The sequence below is a fragment of the Cloeon dipterum genome, chromosome 3 (genome assembly GCF_949628265.1).
Source record: "Cloeon dipterum chromosome 3, ieCloDipt1.1, whole genome shotgun sequence".
Lineage (NCBI taxonomy): Eukaryota > Metazoa > Arthropoda > Insecta > Ephemeroptera > Baetidae > Cloeon > Cloeon dipterum.
The window spans coordinates 13,613,683-13,636,919 of record NC_088788.1 but is presented as its reverse complement, the minus strand read 5'-3'; the positions used below and the strand labels follow the sequence as shown (position 1 = coordinate 13,636,919).

Below are 23,237 nucleotides of genomic sequence, written 5' to 3'. Positions count from 1 at the left end.
TTGTCTGCGCATTATGAGAGAGAGAGCGAGAGCAAGAGAACGTGTCTAGACGAGTCCAATTTTTGCGAGATGCTGCGCGCGTTGCTCGACCTAACGCGCGACGCCTGCGACCCTTTCCCGCTTGCTCCTCGTATTGTGAGGGTGAGAAGATGCCTCTAATGGAGGTTCGCAAAGTCCAACTTCCGGGCACTAATGCAATTTTGTGTCGTATTGTGATTTGGGCCAAACTAATCAAGAAGATTTAAAAATTTACGATTAGTGGACATGTTATTTTCCAAAATAGTGAGCATCTCAGCCAATAATTTTTGATTCGAAAATTTTAGCGTTAGAAAGTCTGCTCTTAACTACGCAGGACTTCTCGTGATGAAGCAAAATCGAAAAATTGCGCTCAAAAATAAATTATATTTTACAGTACTGATATATTAATTTTGTTTATTGGTTCACATCTCAAATTATTGTTTTTTTGCGTAGATGGTAAAACCGCAACTCTCTCCAAATCTTTAAAATATTCTGTAGCATCTATTTTAATTTGGAAAATACTCTGCAATTGTGCAACTATTGAATACTAGCTCTGTTCAATAATGTGTGGTTTTCAAATACAGCTTTGGGAAGCTGTGTTTGTTGCCTTATTTTAGAAATATTTATTATTATAGAAGCTACTAAACTTTCATTAATTTAAAATTTCTAACTTTCCTTATCAACTAACTTTGCTTCAAAATTTTTATTATGTTCTTTGATTAAAAATGCACTCTCTAACCAATCATTAAAAAACTGGCTTCTTCCCGTTCCGTCTTCTTTATTAGGGAAGGCGACTTGCCTACACGAACCTCCGCTAAAAGTGCTCCGAGAGAGAAGAGAAGAGAGAGCGTCTGCACGCACTCTCGCGTTCAAATCGATCCGTGCCTGAATTGTTGGGAGGACACACAGTTGCAGAAGAGGCCCTACATTGCACGTGCCGGCCTACTCCCCCGCGCACCCATTCACCTTTTCTTCCCTCGCGTCCTCTTCCTGATGCGCTGGAAGGGATGGAAAATATTTTCTTTTGGACGGGAGCCGCAACGAAAACGCGTGTTCTGCAGGCTGAGTGGGGAAACAGCCCTGTGAATTTCCGCGCGATCGGCCGCTTGGACCAAAAGTTGGCCTGCTTTTTTGTGCGAAACAAGCTTCGTCTCCGGAATATCAATCACGACAGATGAAACTCGATTCAGACGCACGACGCGGTTGCCGTCATGTGAACGAGAGCTGTCCCTTACGTCCTTCATATCCCGCCAGTAGAGGAAATGACTTGAGCATTCATTGGGTTTGGGCGGTGCGATGTAGACTTCGTGAATGCTTCCCTCTCCTCGATTTGGGCTGAGTTAACTCCGATAAAAACATGTAAAAGGCTTGGTTTATTCTACCTTATTTCCTTCATGCTACAAAAAATTGAGGAGGTGTTATGAATGCAAACGAAGCATTGCAGTTTTTTTTTAATTTATTCTACTTAACTCTCAAGGGATCAAGGAGAGGCTAAATTATGATTACTATCCTATTCTCTGTAAATAGAGACATTTATTTCATAAATAGAGTAGAAAATTTAGTCCATTGATTTTTTAAGTAGGCAAAATATATTTTCTGGCCAGACCTAAAAACATTTATTTTAACGGGAAAAACGGCCAAAGCTCAAGTCTTATTCTAAAAATAAAATTGACATTGGGCACTAGCAATCATATCGATATATGAAAAAATACCAAATAGAGGATATTTCAGTGATTTACTTGGACTAAAACGATAAAGTACGTAATGACAACACTGAAAATCGATATTAAAAGCTCGAGCGACAGTACGAAAAACGGGCCACACTGCACTTTTAGAGAATTTTTGCAATCAGTGGCAATCCGCGTCAGCGTGTGTCCTAAGCCACAAGACTCGGTGGGAATTGGCACGCGATTCAACGTGCTGACCAGTTCTTGACCCTGCAAGACGAAGAAATACGATATAAAAAAAAATAGTAGGAGAGGTGCAATTTTCCATCTCGTTACCTCTTTTTTCAGCGCGTGTCCGGCGTAACAAAAGACACTCAGTTCCGTCAAACAGATCAATATGTAATACGAGTGGATGGAAACCTTTGCCACATTCCCTCCCTGTGAACGGTACACATATATATAAAGTAGTCTTGTTTTTCAAAAGTGGGAATGCATTACCCTTGTTATTGAGAATGCCAACAGACAAAGCGTGGCGGAGTTTGAAATCATGGTAAGAAGAAGGTAGGGCATGAGAAAATCATTCAACTGACCGACAAAACTGTGATTGGAAATAAATATTTATTTTTAAACTAAACCCCATTAAAATATCACACATTGAGACTGTTTGCTGGCAGTTGATCCAGTCGTTGAAACTGCTATTTTTGCATTTCACCACGAAATGCGGTTGTTTTGGAACTGCATCGTGGATGGTCTTATTGAGGTATGAAACGTAATCCCGAATTGTTAGAATCATTAAAGTCAAAACTGAGTTGTGCGCAAATTTTTTCAATATTAAAAACGCCTCTGCAGAAGCCAAACGAAACCTCGCCATGAGATAATAGCTATACGACATTTCAAAAGTTTGGTTTCTGTACTGAATTTTAATGAGGTCGTCATCGCGGTTGATGTAAATGTGGTCTGGGCTGCTAGTAACGCGCCAGTAAATCGCAAAAAACTGGATGGAGCATCCCGTGACAGAAATAACGAGTGGAATAACAGTGGTGGCGATACACTTTGATTGCGGTTTGCTCCGGGGGAAATGGCGAGAAAAAAAGCAGTGGCCAATTAACCGATGAAAGAATCGGTGATAAATTAGAATGTAAGCGCCGGGGAGAAAGGCTTGGACAGAGAAAATTACTTGGGATAAATAATTGATGAAAATCACCAAATCGGCTTTTAAGTACGGAAACTGCATTGCCGATAAAATGCAGATTGTAAACGCAGAAACAGAGACACAAAATAAAACGAATTGGTAGATTATCTGCAAGAAACTCCCATTCTTTTTGGAACAACGAAATCCAAATAATAAATTTAAAGCAAAAACAAGATTTATGTGGTGCTGCACTTTCATAATCAAGCACTATAACTACTGACTGAAAATGTTTGAAGCAAATAGCTGCGCAAGTCGCGACTTAACAGATCGATAATTCTGTTAAAAATTTAATTTGACAACAACTTCTGCGTGAAACTCAATTTGCAGCTGGCTTTAAGTGGTTGTTCATAATGCATTACACACGATAGTATATTATTTATCATTTAAATAGAAAATAAACCCTAAAAATTGCAATACCTGCTCCTGCAAAATTAGTTCATCAAGCTCTAATGCCTAGATTTTATTTATTACATGTAATTTCATCTCACGTTGAATTTTAACGTGCAATCGAAGCGGTTTATTCGTTCCATTATGAAACAACATGATTTTCATCTTCACTCTTCACGCTCTTTGAGCTTTGAGATGCGTGTTTCTTAAAAGCTTGTCGAAGAAAGTTCCGGCAGGATAAGTTGGAAATTCTCCATTTCCACATTCTAAAGCGATTTCAGGCGGTGGGAAGCTGCCAAAATTATTAAAAATATTGTGGTTTGCCTGGCGGCAAGCGAGAGCGAAGAATGGACAAAGTTTCGCTCGCTGCTTTTCTGCCTGAACTAATATAAAACTTAGCACGGGGTTAAGTATTTCGGAAACGTCAATTCCTCTTCGTTTCAAACTTTTATCTCGACTGTGCAACCTTTTAACGATTATTGACTTGAAAACTTGTTCGCAAGTCTCGTTTGCAGACCCTTTTGTTACGTAATTCCGCTAAAAGGCGCCGCTCAATCGACGCAAATAACACTCGAAACCCGGTTTTAGGGGGGCAAAGAGAATTATTAAAGGACGGGTACATGGGAATGGAAATCAATTTCGCCTGCTGAAAAGGGGATTTCGGCGAATCTCCGCGCCGCTCCGATAATCTCTCTTCCAGGAAAACACGTCGTTGTATATCAAACACAGGAAAGCATTTTTTCTTCTCACCCAGCGGCCGGCTGTGCGAGGAAGGTGGTTTAGTTAATGGCCTGTATTGAACCATGCCGGCGGATGAATAGAGTCTTGGTCGGCACGGCAATTTCTCGCACCGCCAGCTTGAAAAGTGTTCGGCCAGGAAACATCTGCGGAATCAATGGCGGAGCAGTCAAACGCAGCCTCGCGCAAAGACGAGACTGCCTCCAACCTCTGTCCGTGCATACTTTTGCGGCAAAAACTTTGCGGCGCAATTCACTCGCATGAAAAATTGACGAGCCACGGCTAGTTGTCGTGAATGGTTGCTCGTCTCTGTGGGAGAGCCGCACCAATTTTACATATGAAAGATTCGACAGATCGTATATGGGCGGGTGTGGGATGAAAGAAAAAGCGTCGCGCGCGGGGACAGAGTTACGATGAGGGTGGCGCGGCCAATAAATTCAGGCAGCGAGCGGTCCATTGAACACACACTATCTCTCTGCGAAACAGAGGGAAATGAACAGTGTCGCGTTTAAAGAAAGCTCGCTCAACCCAAGTTTAGTTTTTTCACTGAGCTCAAACTTTATACTTCCTTAAACGGTGGTTTATTGATGAAAAAGGCTGTTTCCAGATTTGAATCTATAGACGCGAATAAAAATTGCTATCAATAACGCACGATGGAACGAACTCTCAGAAACTTTTGCCATAGAAGATAAGTGGGTGAATTTCTAATGAATTGCTTGACTGGATGCTCCTCGACTTCTCATTTTTCACCCTTTCAAAATGATCGAGTGCAAACTTTCCAAAGAGGCCACCCAATTGTGTTTTTATCAAGGATGTGAGCAAATGTCACGGGTCGTAAGTTACATCTTATCAACAGAATGCAAATAATTTACTAGTCTGCACTAGAAGCACCTACGGGGGAATTCGTCAAAGTTTTCACTTTTGCGCGTTTTACTGTTTTGGAAATACAATTGAAAACTTGTTGGTATATAATATATATCATGCTAAGACGTTTTTTAAAGCAAGTGTGCTTTGAATTTCTCTTGCCAAGCCTGATCGAATGAACACCAAATTTAAGGTCATTGGAATTGGACACGGTCATTATTGAAAATTTTGAATCTTTGGAGATTTTTAAATCAAGCAAATTTTTAAAACATAAATTCTATCCTAAGACGCTTATGAGTTTTCGCGAAAATTTCGGAATAGTGTATGTTCTCTTTTTTTTTAAGAATTTTGACTAAGAATCTGGAAAAACATGTTTTTTACCCCATTTGGAAATATTTTTGCTGCCTAATCTCTGCTTTTAAACGTCAAATGCTAATACCGCTCATCTTTATAAATTTCCCTGCTGAATTTAAGGTGTCCAGATTTTTTAATAAATGCGCTGGCTTCAAAAGTCGCGAAGAACATCTCAAATTTTCAGAAAATGACTAGCGATGGCCTGTTCGATTGAACTCGGCAAAAAGGGGCCAGAGCAAAAGATATTTTTGATATAGCATCACACTATAGCAGGTTACGGCGAATGGTTTCAATAGAATCCATCTTTGAGGGTGGTGGAGCTGATATATAGAAATAGAGAGGAGAGGAATAAAGAGATTTCTCTAACAAAGTGCGACGCAGCATAAAAGGTGTGTTTTTTAGCTCTCTCTACCTCAAACTACACTTTGAATACGAGAACCTGCGAGGACACGTGAGAGAGGTAAAGAACCGCCACCTGAGGATTGCGTAAGCAGGTGCCACGAGACCTCAACCCTGTACGCCCGAAGGGAACAAAGGGCTGAGCGCCAGATGGTGGAGAGAGCACCCGAAATCTTCAGTCAAAGGTTCTCCTCAAACGAGGATGACCGCCTCGCACGGGACAAGGTCTATTCATCGGCCGTCCCATCTCAATTTACCGCAAGGAGAGCAATTATAATTACAAGCTGTACAAAATTGTCCGTAAATGCTGAAAAATGAAAACCTTTGACTGACAATGAGAACTGGAATTAATGTTGTCATCGTTGTCGAATTTGCTTCAAGTAGAAGCCAAAACCGTCCCCTAAAACCCGGGACTTTCGTTCATTAGGTAATTAAAATTACAAGGCTTTCTAAAAAAAGTGTGTTTTTCATAATCGAGGGTAGCAACGGCAAGTAGCAGCCCAAGGCAGTCATTCGCGGTTGTAAACAAACGCACAACAAAGATGCCCATTGTGCGGCAGGAAATGTGAATAGAAATAAGTCCTTGTTCTAGTTTGCAACAACGAGCGGCTGTATCGAAAAACGGTGGTAGGCCGCGGGCGAAGCGCGGGTTAAAGAGCTGTTGCCAAGCGTGCGGTGCTCGTGTGTCACTGCCCCAGCCAGCCATCCACCCACGCAGCTCGTCGGTTGCAGCACACACAAAAGCGGAGAGGCAGGCAGGTTCACCGCTGAGACACACATTTCTTCTCGGGTCACACACTCTCTCAAGAAAGAAAATAGCCAGAACCATCCGAGGATCGAAACGACGAAAGGGATGCTGCTGGTGCACGACGGTGCGCAGGCAAAATGTAAAGCAAAATTTTCTTCTTTCAGCGCGCACACCACTCGCTCGCTCGCTCACGATCATTCATTATTCAGAGGGGCATTATCTGTTGGCTGTGCGGCCCTTTCAAATGACGGCCCGATGAGTCTTGGCAGGCAGGCAAACAGGGCCTCCTAGGTGGGTGTTGCGACTCATTTGCGCGCCGCCCGCTTTATATTCGTTGGCAACAAAAGCATGCCTCTGATTGATGTGGTCGTGTGCTAACTTCGTCCGCCTCTGCTGCTGCATCGGTCTCGATTCGCAGATGCTACCACGTAGACGGTTAATTAACTGCGGTGATTAACTCGTTTAGCGGCGAAACTCTCCGCTGTCTGCGAAATTTGCGCTGTCCCTACGGCCGGTCGCAGATGTTTTGCAAGTGACAAGCCCAGAAGACTTTACCATTCCACTAGGTTTCGCACAATATAGGCACGATCTGGTTTAACTTTACACCAGACAAGCACTAGAATTTTACTTTCAACTCTATTCCAATTTGTTGGAAACCAATTAGGTCTCGGCTGTTAATCAAGTCCAGCAAACGATTTCCACTACTCATGGGCAAACTTTTACAAAAGGTTGTTGTAAAACATTGAAGAGCATTTTGTATCCTTGCTATGAAATCCCATTTGGCTTTCTCTAAGTAATGCTACGGATGTGAGATTTAAAAACCATTGTCCGTTAAAATGTCAATTTCTTAACAAAACATTTCTGTAGAGTTTTCCTTTTCAGACCACAACAGTTGATTGAAAGTCAATTTTATTTCACCTATTCTAATAGTTAATTTTTACTTGCATTCAAATTGCAATTTTCTCACCTATTTCCCAGATAACCTTTTTTAAATGAGGACCCTTTTTGAAAACCTTTTGTGCAATTTATGAATGTGTATGCGTAGTTAATCATATTTAATTTTTTTTCGGCCAGGTAGTACTTCTTTTAGAAGTCAATATATCAGGTTATAGAAATTGATTTTTATCGGTTTGAAGCAATATTTTTGAAATAGGAATTCCCTTATTCCTCTACTTTTGAGAACACAAGAGGCTGCTTCTGGAAATTCAAAGTGGTTCTCGAAAAACCGAAAATATGTTAAGAATTCACATTACGAGAGGACGTTTATCGAGCCGGCTGAAGTCGCATTTCAAAGACAAGTTCCGAAAAAACTCTTTAGCCGAAAGTGTGCTCGTCGCCTCTTTCCCTGCAGGCAAAAAGCGTCTTCACAGCACAGACGCGCGCAAAGTGTGGAGTGGCTACTTTGCATATTCCTCCAAAAGAGGCGCGTGTAAATAGCCCGCGTGAAAGATGGTTCCACTCTCTTTCTGTGCTGGTCGACACGGAACGAAACGAGTCCCAAGTTTTACGTCATTTCCGCGAAACAAAAGGGATGCTTATTGAAATGTAGCTCGGTGTCGATGCACAGAGTGAAAGAGAGGCGGAGGGCGGGAAAGGGGATGGAATAAGCAAGCAAAGCAACAGCAAAGAGAAAGGCGACCATTCCCACAGGGGCAGCAGCATTACCGGAAACACGTTCATGTACGCGGCGCGCGAGCAAGCGAAGCAGGCGGGATTCGGGCGTCTGTTATTATTTATTCAATGCAGAATAAATTAGCTCCGGCTTGTCGGCCGGCTGGCAGTCAGTGCGAGTTTCCATTTACATTGCAAATTGTGCGGTGAAATGTTGGAAATGAAAAGAGGACTCGCAGAGAGAGCGAATCTTGATGAAAATTGCCTCTTGTATACATACATAATGTCTATATTATCGCGTTTGAAAAAGCCGCCAGCAGCAGACTCGGCCTCCAAAGCTCTCCGACCGACCATTCTCTCTGCTCTGCGGTTCTGGAATTATCTCCCTCTCTCCCTCTCTCTCTCTCTCGACATCAAAAAGTCGCGGAAATTCGCCGCGGCTGCCGGAGAAATGTGTGTCACCAAAGTCGAAAAAGTGCTGGTAGATCGACTTTCCGCTGGCGGCCCGTCAACTCTGGTCTCTTTCTCGCCCCGCTGTGCCTGCCAGATCTCGCTAATTACGTTTCACGGGCCTCCAGTCGGAGCTTCGCAAACAGAGGCCCACTCTGCAGCCGAGGGAAACCGTTTGTGAGCCACGGCAAACAAATTTAATGCAGTTTCATACCCGAGCCCTCGACGAAGACGCTTGCTGCTCTCAGTTTGCCCGCATTCTCGCGCAATGTTTGTTTTTCAGTGGCGGATCTTAATTGCGCACGTCAAATCTCGCCTTCGGCCATGAATTCTGTTGCATCCGCAGTCAAAGTTGAGCTGAGATTAAAAATAAACAAAGAGTTGATTTGAATTTCTTGAAAGTTTGCGAGATTGTTGAGGCACGATGAGAGATGAGACTTTGTGCGTGGCGTTTGAGTTTGTTATATATCTACACAAGTTTCCAGGAATTTGTAATTCTTTTGCTGATAACTTTGATGTTATTAATCCCACATCCAACAATCCATTGTTAGCTAAAAGCGATTCGGAGAAAAGCGGAAAGCACATTATTTACATTTTGTAACGTTATTCCATCCACCTACTCTGAGCCTCTTGAATCGTTTCGTAGAATTCTTCCTTGCGAGCAGAGATGAGTCCGATTAGATTCATTTCTTACCAGCAATTTAGAATTCATATTTTGAGTGCAATCATAAATTTGGTCCTTGCTCACTACATTTCATGCCAGAGTTTTTTCTCAATAACAAAATAATCCAATCACGCTGAAATGACTTGTTCGATGGAGAGAAACATTGCGAAAGGGTGACATCTTGCTAACACAGTTTATAATGGGCCGTATGCAATTAACTTCCTGAGACTTCCAATTAATTATTTTGCGTTTAATTAACGTGTTTTTTCTATCACCTTTTAGCTATTGTAAGGGAAACGAAATATAAAATCACGATCAAATAACGGTTTGATTATTTGTGTAAGTCTAATCTCTATCCATATGCCAAAGGAGGGTTGACTTCGCAAGTTGTTTCTGTGTTGCCTGGAGGCTTTAAGCACAAAGAGAGTAAAGATGAAACGGCAAAAATAAATGGAAAGTAACACGTGCTTCTTTGCCCTCTTCTTTTCGCGTGAATTCGCATCCATCCCTAAAGCCAGAAAATCCCAACGTGTGGAACTAGTAGCAATATTTCAAATCCGGAATCGGAAATTCAATAAATGCAAAGTGTCACTCACAAGCTTTGATCGTTATTATTCCGTCTTCAGAGAAAACAAAAAGGCAGAAATGCTTGAGGGGAAAAATCCCTTATGCCAGAGTGTATCCTTTCGCAGTTTCGCTCGCATTCCGCACTATATCAAAAGGGCAGCCGGGCCAAAAATTGTATAAAAAGCGGCTGCATATTTCTACCAGCCAAATTGGTTTGCAGGGTGCGCCTGCCTTTTTATGCCAAAGAGAGAGAGAGAGAGAAAGAAAAATGAAAACAGCGCGGAAACGGCAAAACGCCAGCGTGCGTTCTCTCTTTTTACGACGACTGGGGAGAACAATAAAGACCGGCACGCCGTCCCAAGGGAACATTAAGGCCGCGTTTTGCATTGCCACGCCGCGGCAACCGATCATCAGATAGGCAACCTGCGCGTCCGCTCGGCTCAGCAGGTTGCATACCTCTCTCGCCCCCGATGCCGGAATCTTTCTTTCCTCTTCGTCGTCTACCTGCATGCGTTTCGAGCTCGATGAATTATGCTCGCAGAGAGATTTGCCGCTCGTAAGTATTAATTTCGCGCCGCCACTCGTGCAGAGAGCGCTCAGTGCATGCCTCTGGGGGAGCGTTCGCCTCCTTAATTGAAATTTAGATTCATGTGGAGGAGGGAGGATGTTGACACTCAAGCTCCACTTTGAGTGATTAAGGTGCTTCCCTGCAATTGGACCGATCAGCTATATTCTTCTTAAAATATGGTACTTTTTGTTTTCTCAGTGATTAATGACGCGTGAAGCAAAATTGGATGTTGTGCGTTCGTAAATTTAAACTCTGCCAACACGCTTCATTTCACTCATAAATATTTGAAAATTAAATAACATCAAATATTGTAGCCCTTGCGCTCAACACACCCGCCAACAACATTTTGTTTTTTCACATCTGTTAGGCGTAATTTTTCATTGAGTGGTAGCGTAAAATAAAATTCACCAGTGTACTCCGCCGGAATTTTCGCCCCCGCCATTTATGTTAAAACAACATTGAGAACAAGCTGATTGCAATCAATGTCGCTGTCTTTTGCGGAGCAGGAAATGAAGCTGGAGCTGTTTGAATGGGGGATCTGTCGATCATTTCTGGATCCGATCCAAAGATGAAAGAATCGGCAGTTTTTTTCTTGCGGCAGCCCATCCGGCGGGCGAGCCGTTTTTGTTCCGCCGCTAACGGCAAACCAAAAATCCGACTATTTACACCGACCCATATAAAAAGTTGGAAAGTCGTTCTCTTCTTGCTGAGCAATTAATTGTTGGAAACAAAAGGCTCTCGGGCGGAAAAGGTTGCTCCTCTGGGAAGTAGAGAGAGCAGCGACAAAACAGCAAACGACGCCTGCAGCTGGCGCGGTGCCAGTCGAAAAATGTATTTTTAAGGGCATCGCGATACGCGCGCGTCCTTCATTCCCTATACCTAATGTAATCACATCTCTCTGAACCCTTTGCAGGCATCTTCGCGACCATTGTTATCCACGGGGCAGAAGCCAAGGGCGGAGGAGGGGTCGGCGGCATCGCCGGCACCATCAACGAGGCTTTCGACTCGCACACTCGAAAGGGCAGCGCTATCAGTTCAGCCAAGTCCACTTACAGTAAGTCATTCACGGCCTTTTCTTCCTTACTTTCCCCGTAAGTGTTGTTTTGCTACAACGCATGATATACTTGTGACTCGGGATTGGCAACGTTCTTTGAGTGCAAGGATTCAGACGTCACATCGCCGCGTAAAAATATCCAGCAATTTATTTTACGGATGCGTGCCGAAAATAAAAAATTAGAAAATATTTCAAGGGACGTTGCACAAAATCCTCTTTTGCAGCTTTCATTCATGTACAAGGCAATTTTTCTATGTATTTCGTTTCTCAACAAGCATGATTTCATTGCTCCAAAATAAAGGATTTCATAAGATTTATCGTCCTTTGCTCTCCTATCTATTTTCACTCACAGTCAGCAATGAATGCAATCGATTGTCTTTAACGGCTGGTGATTCAGAATCCTCTGCAGTACACAATTTATTTTGCAGATAAATTACTGCGGTCAAGGAATTATTTGTTATATCAGTATACAGGAAAACGCTTGATATATATTCCCTTTGTTCACCTTGGCTAAAAATCCAATCAGATAGTTTATTAAGTTTATTTCCTAAAAAAATAATTAATCATTGCTTCTTTTGACAAGTTTTGCTGAAACTAAAATATAGAAATCAGTTAAATAAATTTACATTCTTCTGATTTGGCTTCATTTTTAAATGAAAATGTTCAATAATATTTCCTTCGAATCTGGAGATTTACCGGAGAAAATTATCTACTTTCTTTGATTTGGCGTTCTTGAATCGGACCATTGTTAAAAAGGTACTCCATTGTTTGTTACTCCCTGAGACAGAAATACAACGGTAACAATACAGTCCTGAAAATTCGTCTCCATTGTGCGCGGTCAGCACCTAGTTTTTTACCGTGATGGGAGAGGGTAAGCTTGGCGCTTCAAAAGTTTGCTGGAAGGATTTACTTCATTCGCCTTTCCTTCCTGTCGGTCAAGTGAATGAACTTGCTCCGTCTTGCTCCATTGAATACATTCAGAAGTTGTGTAGGAGCATTTTTCTGCGGGATTGCTGCCCTTCATTTAGAAACAAATAAGAAATAATTTGAGTCGTTTCTTTTTAAGATGATTTGCAAATTCGGTGCATATGTAGATAAAACTAGTTCGTGACGCTCTACGAGGACATTATTGGCGCTCATTATTCACCATCGAATAAAAATAAAATCATGCAGCTTTAAATTCCGGTCTGATTGGGATATGCACATAGCAAAGCATCGAATTGGAATGGGAGCAATATGAGTAGTGTCACCCATTCGGAATAAATTGCATTCATCAAGCATCTCTGGCGTCTGCACTGAAAATAATCTGCTTCCAACAAAGCGTAATTTGCAAACCTGCCATTTGCAGGCGCTATGCAACGCCATTTAGATGAAATGCAGGCATAATTGGATCATTTTTTTAGTCTGTGAACGGAACAGCGACTGCGAAATAACTGGATGAGAGGCTAAAGAGCAATGATTTAATGACGAGAGTGCACGATTTGTGTTTTACGAGGAGGAAGACTAAAGCCGGAAGCAGAGCCGACGCGGCAAGTACGTACATAAAACGCTTATTCAATTTGGCTCGAAAGGGGCAATATCGGCGTGTAATGACATAAAGCATCAAGAGTGCATGGTGGAAAAAGGCAGGCAGAGGACGAAGACAAAAGCAGAAGCGCAGCAGTGCGAGCCGCTTCCTTCGCTTCACTCCCAATTACCGCTATCCCTTTAATTTACGGAAAGGTTCAAACGAGCAGGCAGCTTAATGGATTTCTCCCAGACGAAGAAAATTTAATTAATTCGAGGCGAGACCAACGAAGCTCTTTGAGGCAAAAATAATATACGAAACTTACGCGGCTTCAAGCCAAGCGAATGCCTGTTTTCTTTTTGCAGGCTTAAGAAATAATGCCAATAACTGTCGGGCACGGTGATTTGTGTCTAGAAGGAAAACAGTTTTAATTAAATCCTCTAGCTAGATTATCGCCAGTAGTTATGAAAGAAGAAAGGGTATCTGCAAAGCTAGAAAATTCTAAGCATCAATTAGGATTATTAAAACATTACTTTGAATCAAAATCTAAAACGTCATTGCTACACCGAAAGATTGAGAATAAAGTTAAAGCCAAAATTTACCAGGGAAGCAAATTTAAGCTGGAATTTAATTGTATCATCTGCTTTTCAAATGGCGATTAAGCATTTAGTACTTTTCTTTATTTAAAATCTTTTATTTTATAGTAAGAAAAGTTTCCCTGTTATAAGATAGATCTCGACATGAGGAATTGAAATAAGCATTAAAATATGTTCAAACTCAGTATATTTTTGGGGGGAACATGAAAAGATGGTTGTTTTAAGGATTGATTTTTATCATTTCCTCAGTTCACTCAATCAGCTTAAGCGAGAACAATTTTCCTCTGTGACGAATTGATGACTTTTAAATTAAATTCAACTTTAAAATACATTTGAAAGCAAACGTTTGCATTTGACTTCGTCGTCAACTATTAATTATACGTCACGAGAGCAAAATTACCCTGAAAATCCCAACAGCTGTCAGAACACTCGACAGTCGTTTAGTCTGCAAGCAATTTCATTTCAAATCAGCCGTCAAAATTTGGTACGCTTGACGAGCAGGCGAATTTCCACGTGAGATGCAAAGACAAATAGAGCGAGCAAGCAGGCAGAGCCAAAGATAACACGTGCAAGTGCAATTCCCTCAGGTGGATTTGGCTGATGGTGTTCTCTCGTCTCCAATATGGAGCACAAGCAGTCAAAGGCTGCAAACGCTGGCAGCCTCCGCCGCCAGTGCCTTTGTGCGATCCACGTTAGCACTCGCTGCTGCTTTGCTTTTGTGCGAGGAAAAAACACACACACAGCGCTCGTCACGCCGTGCGTATTTACATTTACAGACACATGTCTGCGTTGCACGCTACGAGGCTGGCGAAATAGAATGGAAGATGATGATGACGTTGCGGAAGGGTGCACGCAGCGATAAAACGCATGGCTTATATATGTATTTGTGGAGGCGTCCGCTTGTCTGCACGTCGCCGGAAAAGGCTCACACCTGGAGATAAAAACACACGTCGACGTTCTCCTCGAGAATTGTTGCCAAAAGGTGAAGAAACGTGGGCTCTTCTTCTTTTTCATTTTGCTATCTGCAAACGAAGCTCTGCTGCTTTTCCCTTTGGTGTGCACGGTGTCAAAACCTTTTGTTCGCTTTGGCACCATGCCGCCTTGACACTGTGTATTGTACCGCAATGAACATGTTTTAGAGTGCCATTAGTAGAATCTTTTTTCCAATACTTTTGGTAAACACTTGGCGTAGAGAAAAGTAAACAACTGTAAACACAACCGCGCGCAAAAACCAAGACTTATTATGATATACGACGGAATTGATTCTGTTTGTTGCTGTCTGTGGGACAGATATCCTAATCTGGTTGGTGTAAAAAGATTAAAGAGATCTTCAAGTGTGAACTCAAAAACGTTTTTTGATAATTTTTTTAGGGCCTAATTTTCACGTTTTATTTTGTTTTTAAATAATAACTTGAATAAAATAGGGGAGCTTCGATAAACTATTTTATATATATATATATATATATATATATATATATATATATATATATATATATATATATATATATATATATATATATATGTATAATATAGCTATATAGTCAGTTAACATAAAAATCTATTGAGTGTCCAAATGTGTTAAATTTTAGGTTTTTACCGAATTTATGAACTGCTTCTGTTTTAGTCTTTTTTAATTCATCCCATCGATAAGCCCCCTTTAAATCTTTTCACCAGAAAATTATTTTTATTTTTACGCTCGAAACGCTTCGCTCTTAGTGAGTTGATAAATGCTCGTAAAAAGCTTTCAAACTACCATTTTTATCACGAGCTCTATAAATACTCTGCTTCAACTTCAATCATCACTATTATCGCAGATACTCCACTGGTAAAAGCTGATAAATCGTCCGCTAAATTATGCCATAATTTTCTTTATAATGCTCTATATACCCTGTATGCTTGAATTTTATCTGCCAGCAATCAATGATGTGATGATGATGATGATGATAGATCAGCTTGTGCGCAGTATTTGGAGCTGTATAGTAGCAGAGATTTATCGTATTAAGCGGAAAAGGATTCATATCGATATTATTAACATTCTTCTGGTTCACTCGAAACAATAAATACGCCGGCAGAAGCTAAAAACCACGCTGCAGCCGCCTCTGCGGTTCATTCGCACGAAATAATTAATCGCTGCCTGCTGCCTCGCGGGGCATGAATCTCTCTTGATCCATAACACATGAAATGTCAAAGTTGAAAGGCATGCTATCGGCATAGCAGAGAGAAGCGCATTATAATCAATGATGGTAATAAATGAGCGCAGTTTTGAATCGCTCCACTGGCTTTCACATGAGAAAGAAGAGCTCGCGATTATATCAAAGGCTTCGCCCAGCTTCCTTTATTCAAATTAGAACCGTAGGAACGGAAAATATTTTGCTCTTGATCGTCTGAATTTCTCACCTCGTTTCTTTGCTGATGAGTTACAATTTTTCCTTGAATAAAACGCTTTTCAAAACATTTTGATAAATATTTATGACCGTAAAAGAAGAAACGGATGATTTTGTGTTCAGCTTGATTTTAAATAATTAAATTTCGTTAAGAGTTGAGATAAAAGGGCCTGTGAGACTGTTCGGGTTCGGCGGCACAGTTTTCTCCACTGCGCAAGAGAAACGAACAATTTTACTGAAATAACTCTGTGCTCTAAACCAAATTTTGATGCAAATTATTCAGTTCCATCTGTGCCTTTGAAAATAACATTTTTTACTATTAAAAAGGCAGAACTTGAAACCAAGCCGCAGTATTATTTTACTGGGCGCCGACGCTGGTCCAACCGCCCCGCCGCAGAGAATGCTGGTAACCCTTTGAAAACTATCCGCGCGAGCCCTGCTTGTTCGACTCTCTCCTTCTCTATGTACTTTCGCTTTTTATCTCTCTTGCTGCCTGCCAGTTGTCCCGCAGATATTGATTAGGAATTTAATTAAATTGCGGACTGGCGAGGGCCTTGTGGCTGGGCAAATGCGGTCGCAAAAAGTGCCAGTGAGCAAGTGCAATAATATGGTTTAATCAAAAAGAAAGCGTGAAAAGGGAAGAGGAAACCAATCTTTGGATTCGGCCTCTAAAAAAAACTAATTTACATTTTGATATCGAACGTTCTTTTTGTATTTGCGTATCCTGTCGTGATGTGTTTATAAAGAAATATATAAATTTTAATACATATTGATTCGGTTTTATGTTCTATGGAATTTATTCAAAATTGTATGAGACCGTCATTATTAAAATTCCGATATTTATCCTGAAGGAGGCTGTGTAGCTTTTATGAATAAATCAAAAATTTAGAGGAAAAAACCTAACAATCTAAAAGTTGTTGAAATTTCCTCCTTTTTTTAAAAGCATAAAATGTCCCAAGCCACCTAATTGTAAGAAACAAAAACGTAATTTAGTCGTATACTGATGGTGTCTAATAAAATAAAAAAATAATTTTTTCCTGAAATGAAGAACTTCCATTGAAACAGATTTTTTTGTCGATTACTCCCCTTGCGATTGAATATATTTCCTTTAATAAAATTTTCCCATTGCAGAATATCGAGCTGGAGGCTACCATGGGGGTGGCACGTACGGCCGCGGTGTGGTGGATGAAAACCTGCCGTTGTGGAAGTTGCTGCTCATCATCTTGGCCGTGTGCCTGATGGTCTTCTGCATCCTGCTGCTGTGCTACTGCATCAGGGCGTCTCAGGAGCCCGACGAGCGGCAGGCCAAGGTGACCGAGTATCTGAAGCACCAGGAGGAGCAGCGCAAGAGCGGATTCCCCGTCAACCCGCAGCCCATCATCTACCCGAACTCGAACGGCGAGCCGGCCAAGGTGCCAGTGGCGCCACCGCTGTCCCCCGGACAGGTGGCGTCCGACGCCACCTTCTTCCCCCCGGCGATGGAGTCCCTGAGCACCACTTCGACACTGTTGCCGCCTGAGGCACCCACCCCATCCTCCTCCAACGCAGACACACCTGCACCGATCGGCTTCTACATTCCACCCGAAATCCAGCAAGTGTACACCTCGGAGGATGTGCAGGCACAGAGTGACAGCCAACAGCAGCCCCTTGAGAAATACTAACCTGCGACACTTGCACTATTGAAGTTTGGAACACGCAACTGTGGAGCGATCCAAGTTCAAATAAGCGCAGTTTCTATGAATTTATTCGTGATAAAAAACGCATTCTAAAAGAAACTCAACATCCACTCTCATTTTTTTAGAATTGGATTAAAATCACCTTCTTAGCATTTTGAACAAGAGCAAAATATTTATAATTATGCCAGCAGCAGGCAGGGCACAGACCTGCTATTGACGACAATTATGAAATGCTCAATCTTATCTGTTTCCAGAAAGGTCTGGGTTTGGTTTTAGAAATTCGGTGCATTACAGGGGCAGAGTTAAGTTTTAATATTATTTTATCGCGAAATAAAACAGCGTCATCTGCCCGTAACTAAAAGCCACAGTTGTGATTCCACGGGGTTCTATCAGTGCAGCAGTCGTATCTCGACTTAATTAGTAAATTAAGGGGTGCCTTCGATACACACAAGGACTGCTAATGTCATCATGTACCTAAGAATATTTATCAACGTCAACTGATTGTGAGAACTTGAACTTTGGTTTACTTGGCTACACAGTGTCTCCAATTTCGTCTGTAGTTCATGACAATGTGATTGATCATTTTTGGCATATTTTTATAAGCGTGGTTTGCTATTTCTTTCGATATTTTTTTCGCGGACCTGTCGAATTCACTCCGGAAATTCAGACACCGTAGATGATAATTTTTGTCTTTCTTTCTATCAGCAATGTGCTATACGAAGGAGCTTTCTAGTAAAGGGGAGATGTAAATAAATATGTTTCCCTATTTTTTTAGTCGACTAATGGGTTGTTCTGAAAGTTCGTCGTTTCATCGGTAAAATAATGTGTGCACTCTAAACTAAATAAAGTATTGCCTCAACAAAAAAATTTGTACAATCAAACAATTGATTAAATGAAAAATATAAAGCTAACATCAAGTAATGGCACCAATTAAGTAATAAAAATCAATTTTAGCGTTTTTAATTTTTCCTCAGTGGAGCTGAAAGTCAGAGTGCTAAAAATTTTACTGCGGTTTAAAATAAAAAGTTAACTAAGCAATTGCAAATCTGAAAAAAAAAATGAAAATACTCAACACAAAGGCAACTTGATTGGCTTTCATAAAAGTTGCTGAATATTTTCTTTCAAAGTATTTCAATTAAACGGAGCTCAACTGATGAGCTTACGAAAAAGATAAAAACCTGTTGATTATACACTATATCTAAAATATAGGGAGAAAAATGTTATTTAGATGGACTAAATTACGCAAATTATATTATATTATAATGGAATAGCACAAAGTATCAATGTTTATCAAGATAGAAAACCATATTATGGTTTAGAAAATCATTGTGAAGGAAATATCCTTAAACGTAGTCTAGTATCACTTCCTTCTTTCAACTACTCATGTTCATTCCCCGGAAACCACACAGCACATGTTATTCAACCACAATGTATATTACACGAACATTTAAATAAATTAATTTATTGTCTAAATGACATTGTTTTATATTGTAAAATATATCTCTTAAGTAGAGTGTGACCATAGAAATTTTATTTCTTAACTGGTCTGCTGTGAGAGGCAACTAATAAAAGCAATTGTGATTAAGTATAAGCGAGTTTTAATTTTAAATGCATAGGTAATATAGATATTCAGGCGTATTAAGTTGCACATATTAATCACTTACTTTCTAAACTTTGTATCAATTTATCAAGTTCACTTTCAGTCATTTCAATGAGATGTGACGTTCCGCCAGGTAGAATGAAATTAACAGAAGCTAGGGGTTGTTCTAAAGAGGACAGATTGCTGCTCCCAAGCACCCACTGTAAAAATTTAGAAGGTCATAATATTTTTGGGCCAAACTGATATAAACAATAGTAATTACCTTTACATCCCAATTGTAATCCTTTAAATTTGGACTGACTCTATTCAAAATGATTTTCTTCCTAATCAATTTTGCATCTTCCCGTCGCTCCTCTAAACACTGGTGAAGTAATTCTGTAAACTTCAGATCCACATTGGTCCATTCATCAGGTAACGGCTGCAAAATAACATGAACAATTTTTACTATGAATCGATCAATGAAAATTTGATGAAATCCGTATGAAACATAAAATATCAGTGTTTGTCAAAATGTATTTCTGTAAAAATAAATTACCGAAGTTAACATTTACATATCCCATTTATTTAAATAAAAAATGTGTGGCAATAAGATCATTCAAAATAGTATCAGATTTTACTTCCTTCTGTAGGATTAAATAATTTAGATAGATTAAAAATGAAACATGAACTTTTCATATTTTTACCTGGTGTCGGTTTAGATTCAATTTCAAAATCGTCTCTGTAGCTGATTTCACTGCATTAGATAGTGCCTTGATTTCTTCATCAGATAAATTGCTGTCAGGGTAAGTCTCGAGACGACCGCAGAGACCTTCGATACACACACCAACCAGCTGCACAAATAATTAATTGAATGTGAGGCAACAACATAAATAAACACTGCTTACAGTACTAAATGCTTCAGTGTCTAATTTAGAAACTATGGCCGATAGTTCTGTCTTGTGAGGAACCATGGTGACAAATCTTTGAAGAGGAGCCTATTTTGAAACGATGAGCGAAGGACAATCACTGCCCTTGGCTGGTCATTTGAGTTGTGTTGAAAATTTGGGTGTTGTTGCGCCGGTCTGGAGGTCGTAGTCTACTCAAAGCTGCAGCTGCTGCTGCCAGGCCAGCTGAAGGGTGGGGCAGACAGTGATACCAACTTTGCTTAAGCGCTAGCAAAAAGCATTCTCTTTAAATTATTGAGAAACTCAATATTCTTTGAATCCAGTAGTGAGTCAGTATGAATCGAACAGGTTTAAATGGAATTGATAAGATGATGGATTTGTTTATTTGAAAATTTAGCTCGTTTTTTTTCTTGTTTTTATTTTAATAACAGACAAATCAGCTCTTAAGTGTAAAAACTTTGTCTTGTCTAAACGAGAAACCAGAATGAATGCTGTAATCAATTTATATATTATGACGAAATTTTACAATGCTGGTTTATTTTACAGAGGTGAGTGGCAGAATCTTGATCCTCTGATCACATTTTTTGTTGCTTCACTTTCACTATTTCTGCATTTAGATATAAAATTTTTCCTTTAAAACAAAATAATAACTTAAAACCCTCAACAATAGACGTAATAATGTTCATTTGGGTTCAGATATTCAGGGAGGTGCAAAACTAAAAATAACCAGATTTAACCTCAATGATTATTGAGCAACTCCTAAGCTAGTCCTGATTGAAAATTAAAACTTGCCACACATTTTCGTCCACCAGTGTTTCAGGGTGTCTAACATTAAAAGGCAATTCATCTCGCAGGAACAGCTTTATAAGCTGTAATTGACCTGACTGCTTTGCTCCTCCCCCTGAACATACCCTGAACCAAATGAAAGTGGTTGGAAAAATTCATTCAAATCAAATTCATCCAAATAATTTTGCAGCAAACGAGGCATCGCAAATCAGAGCCGATAACAAAGTGGCCAAATTGCATTGATGAAAAAGGGAATGAGTGAAAGAGAGCTGTCTAGTCGATGTACTGGGCCAGCCACCGGAAGCCCTCTCCGTAGCCCTGTCGCTTCAGCACCGAACACATGAACAACTCGAGTGGGCGTCCAGGCAGTTCCGCGCGAGGCACTTTGCCCTTGCCAGTGGTCAGGCCGTACAGCTCAAAGTACTGTCGCAGCTCGTTCTCAGACACAGCCTGCGGACGGTCGATTTTGTTGCCCAGAATCAACACGGGACAGCTGGCCAGCTGCTCGTCCGAGAGAAGAGCAGCGAGCTCCTCTTTGCTCTCAGCAAACCTGAGGAAAATAGTAAAAAATTAGAATTATAGAAAGGAGTTACTCAAAAATTTCAAAAATGATTTCATCCTCGAGGAAAAAACATTTTCCTATTAATTTTAAAAAACATTTTTAAAAATTCAAAAATCTTTCAAAAAATCCAATTAACATTATTAGTTATTTTCCTATAGTCCAGAAAATAATATTAAAATTATACACTACAGAAACAGTATTATGTCTATAGGAGAAAAATGATTCAAGCATCTCACCTGGCAGCGTCGCAAGTGTCAATAAGGAACACTATAGCATCGACGGCTGGGAAGTAGTCCTTCCAGACGCGTCTCGCTTGGTGGTGACCACCAAGGTCAAAGGTTGTGAACCTCATGTTGCCGATGGACAGTTCCTCAGATGTAGGGTGAAGCGTGGGGACGTGCTGCGCTAGCCGATCATCCTTGAGCATGTGCAAAAGGGTTGTTTTGCCAGCATTGTCCAGACCCAAGAAGAGCAGCTTCCCCGACTTCTTCCACAAACCCAGGTACCCCAAAACTCCGGTAAACCAATCCCATAAAAACATTTTGAATCTAAATTTGTGTCAGTCCTGGTCAGCCCTAGGCAGATGACACTTTAGAGCCCGATCTGAAACAGGAATGAAAGGTGAACTGTGATTTTACATGGAAAATAATAATAAAATAATAAACATGCATAACAGTTATTAAATTTCTTCCCATAAATGAATAACATAGTATAAGCAAACAGTTTGTACGTAACTATTTTGAAATTGTGAAATATATTAAAAATAAATAATATGCAATAATGTGGCATTATTTTTGTATTATATATTATAAATATTAAAGGATTTCGATTTCATAACAAAAAACAACTTATCTTAACATTAAATCATTTTTAACTAGGAGTTAACTGAACAGTAAATTATTACGAATTTTTCTGGTTTTGCGGTAAATTGATATTAGATTTTAAAGGATCTAAAAAAGACTGCGTAGGATATTAATGATTAATGACGCATTAAAGTTGAACAATAAGTTTCTCAATAAGGACGAGTGCTTCTAGATATTTGATTTAGGAGCCAAACTCAAGCGTCAAGCAAATTCCAACGGCACTTCACTTTCAATTCAATTTAAATGCCGATGCAAAATACATAATACTCGTAGCTCCCATCAATTTCAGCACGAGAAAAGTTCCTGTTGGCTGAGAAAATAAAATTCTTTCGTTTAAACTAAAGCAAAACTCTCACCCTGACCCTACTTTGACCCGTTTAACACTATTCAAGATAGATTGGCGAAATTGCAGGCAAGCTGACAAACGAAAACAGAAAGGAGGTTAGTCCGCAAAACATCGGCGAGTGACAGTGCACAATATTTGGAGGCCCCTGACCTATTTTGTAGCCCGAATCGCAATTCCACCGCAGCACCAACTCTAGGAAGGCCCAAAATAGTAAACTGAGCCCAAACGGTATACTAATCGCAGCTAAATTTGGAATAATACCTGGTTCTGACTGTCGGGGTGACGTGCCTGTTGTGTAATGGTGGCTACGAAAGGGTTGTCAGTTTCATGATCGATGACTACCAACCGTACCGAGTGAATTTCAAAAGTTAAACGCGCGAGACCCTGCAAGAACTAATCAAGCCCTATCCTATAATAGAGATAATAATTATGCTTCATCGTTTTTAAATTTAATTCTAGAAAATAATATGAAATTCTATCGATATTTTTTCCAATCTTTCATCGCCATCATATTAATTTTTATATTTATTATGCTGGCTAGCACTAACTTGACGCTTGAGCTCTCAAAATTCCGCAAAGAAAATTTTGGAAATATTTCAATATTTTTCCCAAAAATATATTATAATATTCATTTTTACTTTGAGGTGCAATTTTCGGCTCTACTTTAAAAAAGAACATTAGTAAACGTTCTGTCGTAAAAACATTGTTTATTTTAAATATTTTATGTCGCCTTTTCTAACTGTATTTGATTT

The 23,237-nt window shown here is 40.2% G+C and overlaps 3 protein-coding genes and 1 long non-coding RNA gene across 5 annotated transcripts in view; 1 reads left to right on the top strand and 3 right to left on the bottom strand.

Moving 5' to 3' along the window:
• The window catches only part of LOC135939797 (uncharacterized), a 30,982-nt gene extending 11,947 nt beyond the window's left edge, over positions 1-19,035 (top strand). Inside the window, exons 2-3 of the mRNA XM_065484367.1 lie at positions 11,141-11,281; positions 16,900-19,035. Of these exons, the coding sequence (XP_065340439.1) occupies positions 11,141-11,281; positions 16,900-17,429 (671 nt within the window). The 3' untranslated portion in view covers positions 17,430-19,035. The remainder of the gene's footprint in view (positions 1-11,140; positions 11,282-16,899) is intronic.
• LOC135939756 (uncharacterized) lies at positions 1,754-9,112 on the bottom strand. Its single transcript, XR_010574775.1, has 3 exons — positions 9,021-9,112; positions 2,022-2,123; positions 1,754-1,955 (listed from the first exon to the last, which is right to left on the bottom strand). It is a non-coding gene; the product is annotated as an uncharacterized LOC135939756 (long non-coding RNA).
• Positions 19,026-20,135, bottom strand: LOC135939798 (COMM domain-containing protein 8-like). Its single transcript, XM_065484368.1, has 4 exons — positions 19,929-20,135; positions 19,728-19,874; positions 19,307-19,462; positions 19,026-19,244 (listed from the first exon to the last, which is right to left on the bottom strand). Exons 1-4 carry the CDS (start codon positions 19,992-19,994, stop codon positions 19,101-19,103), a joined length of 513 nt encoding a protein of 170 aa, XP_065340440.1. The 5' UTR covers positions 19,995-20,135; the 3' UTR covers positions 19,026-19,100.
• Positions 20,136-20,413: 278 nt separating this feature from the next.
• Positions 20,414-22,840, bottom strand: Sar1 (Secretion-associated Ras-related 1). Of its 2 annotated transcripts, none has more exons than XM_065484480.1 (3): positions 22,747-22,840; positions 21,513-21,879; positions 20,414-21,264 (listed from the first exon to the last, which is right to left on the bottom strand). In XM_065484480.1, exons 2-3 carry the CDS (start codon positions 21,815-21,817, stop codon positions 20,988-20,990), a joined length of 582 nt encoding a protein of 193 aa, XP_065340552.1. In that variant the 5' UTR covers positions 21,818-21,879; positions 22,747-22,840; the 3' UTR covers positions 20,414-20,987. The 2 variants fall into 2 exon arrangements, with proteins under 2 accessions (XP_065340552.1, XP_065340553.1); XM_065484481.1 differs by lacking the exon at positions 22,747-22,840 and adding an exon at positions 22,636-22,736.
• Between the last annotated feature and the right edge of the window lie 397 nt (positions 22,841-23,237).

Excerpts from the sequence above, each read along its gene's own strand:
- LOC135939798 (XM_065484368.1), bottom strand. The coding sequence starts at position 19,994 with ATGGTTCCTCACAAGACAGAACTATCGGCCATAGTTTCTAAATTAGAC. Across the intron at positions 19,463-19,727 it reads TGAATCTAAACCGACACCAG|CCGTTACCTGATGAATGGAC; the intron begins GTAAAAATATGA and ends GTTATTTTGCAG. Across the intron at positions 19,245-19,306 it reads ATTACAATTGGGATGTAAAG|TGGGTGCTTGGGAGCAGCAA; the intron begins GTAATTACTATT and ends AAATTTTTACAG.
- Sar1 (XM_065484480.1), bottom strand. The coding sequence starts at position 21,817 with ATGTTTTTATGGGATTGGTTTACCGGAGTTTTGGGGTACCTGGGTTTG. Across the intron at positions 21,265-21,512 it reads GACACTTGCGACGCTGCCAG|GTTTGCTGAGAGCAAAGAGG; the intron begins GTGAGATGCTTG and ends TATTTTCCTCAG.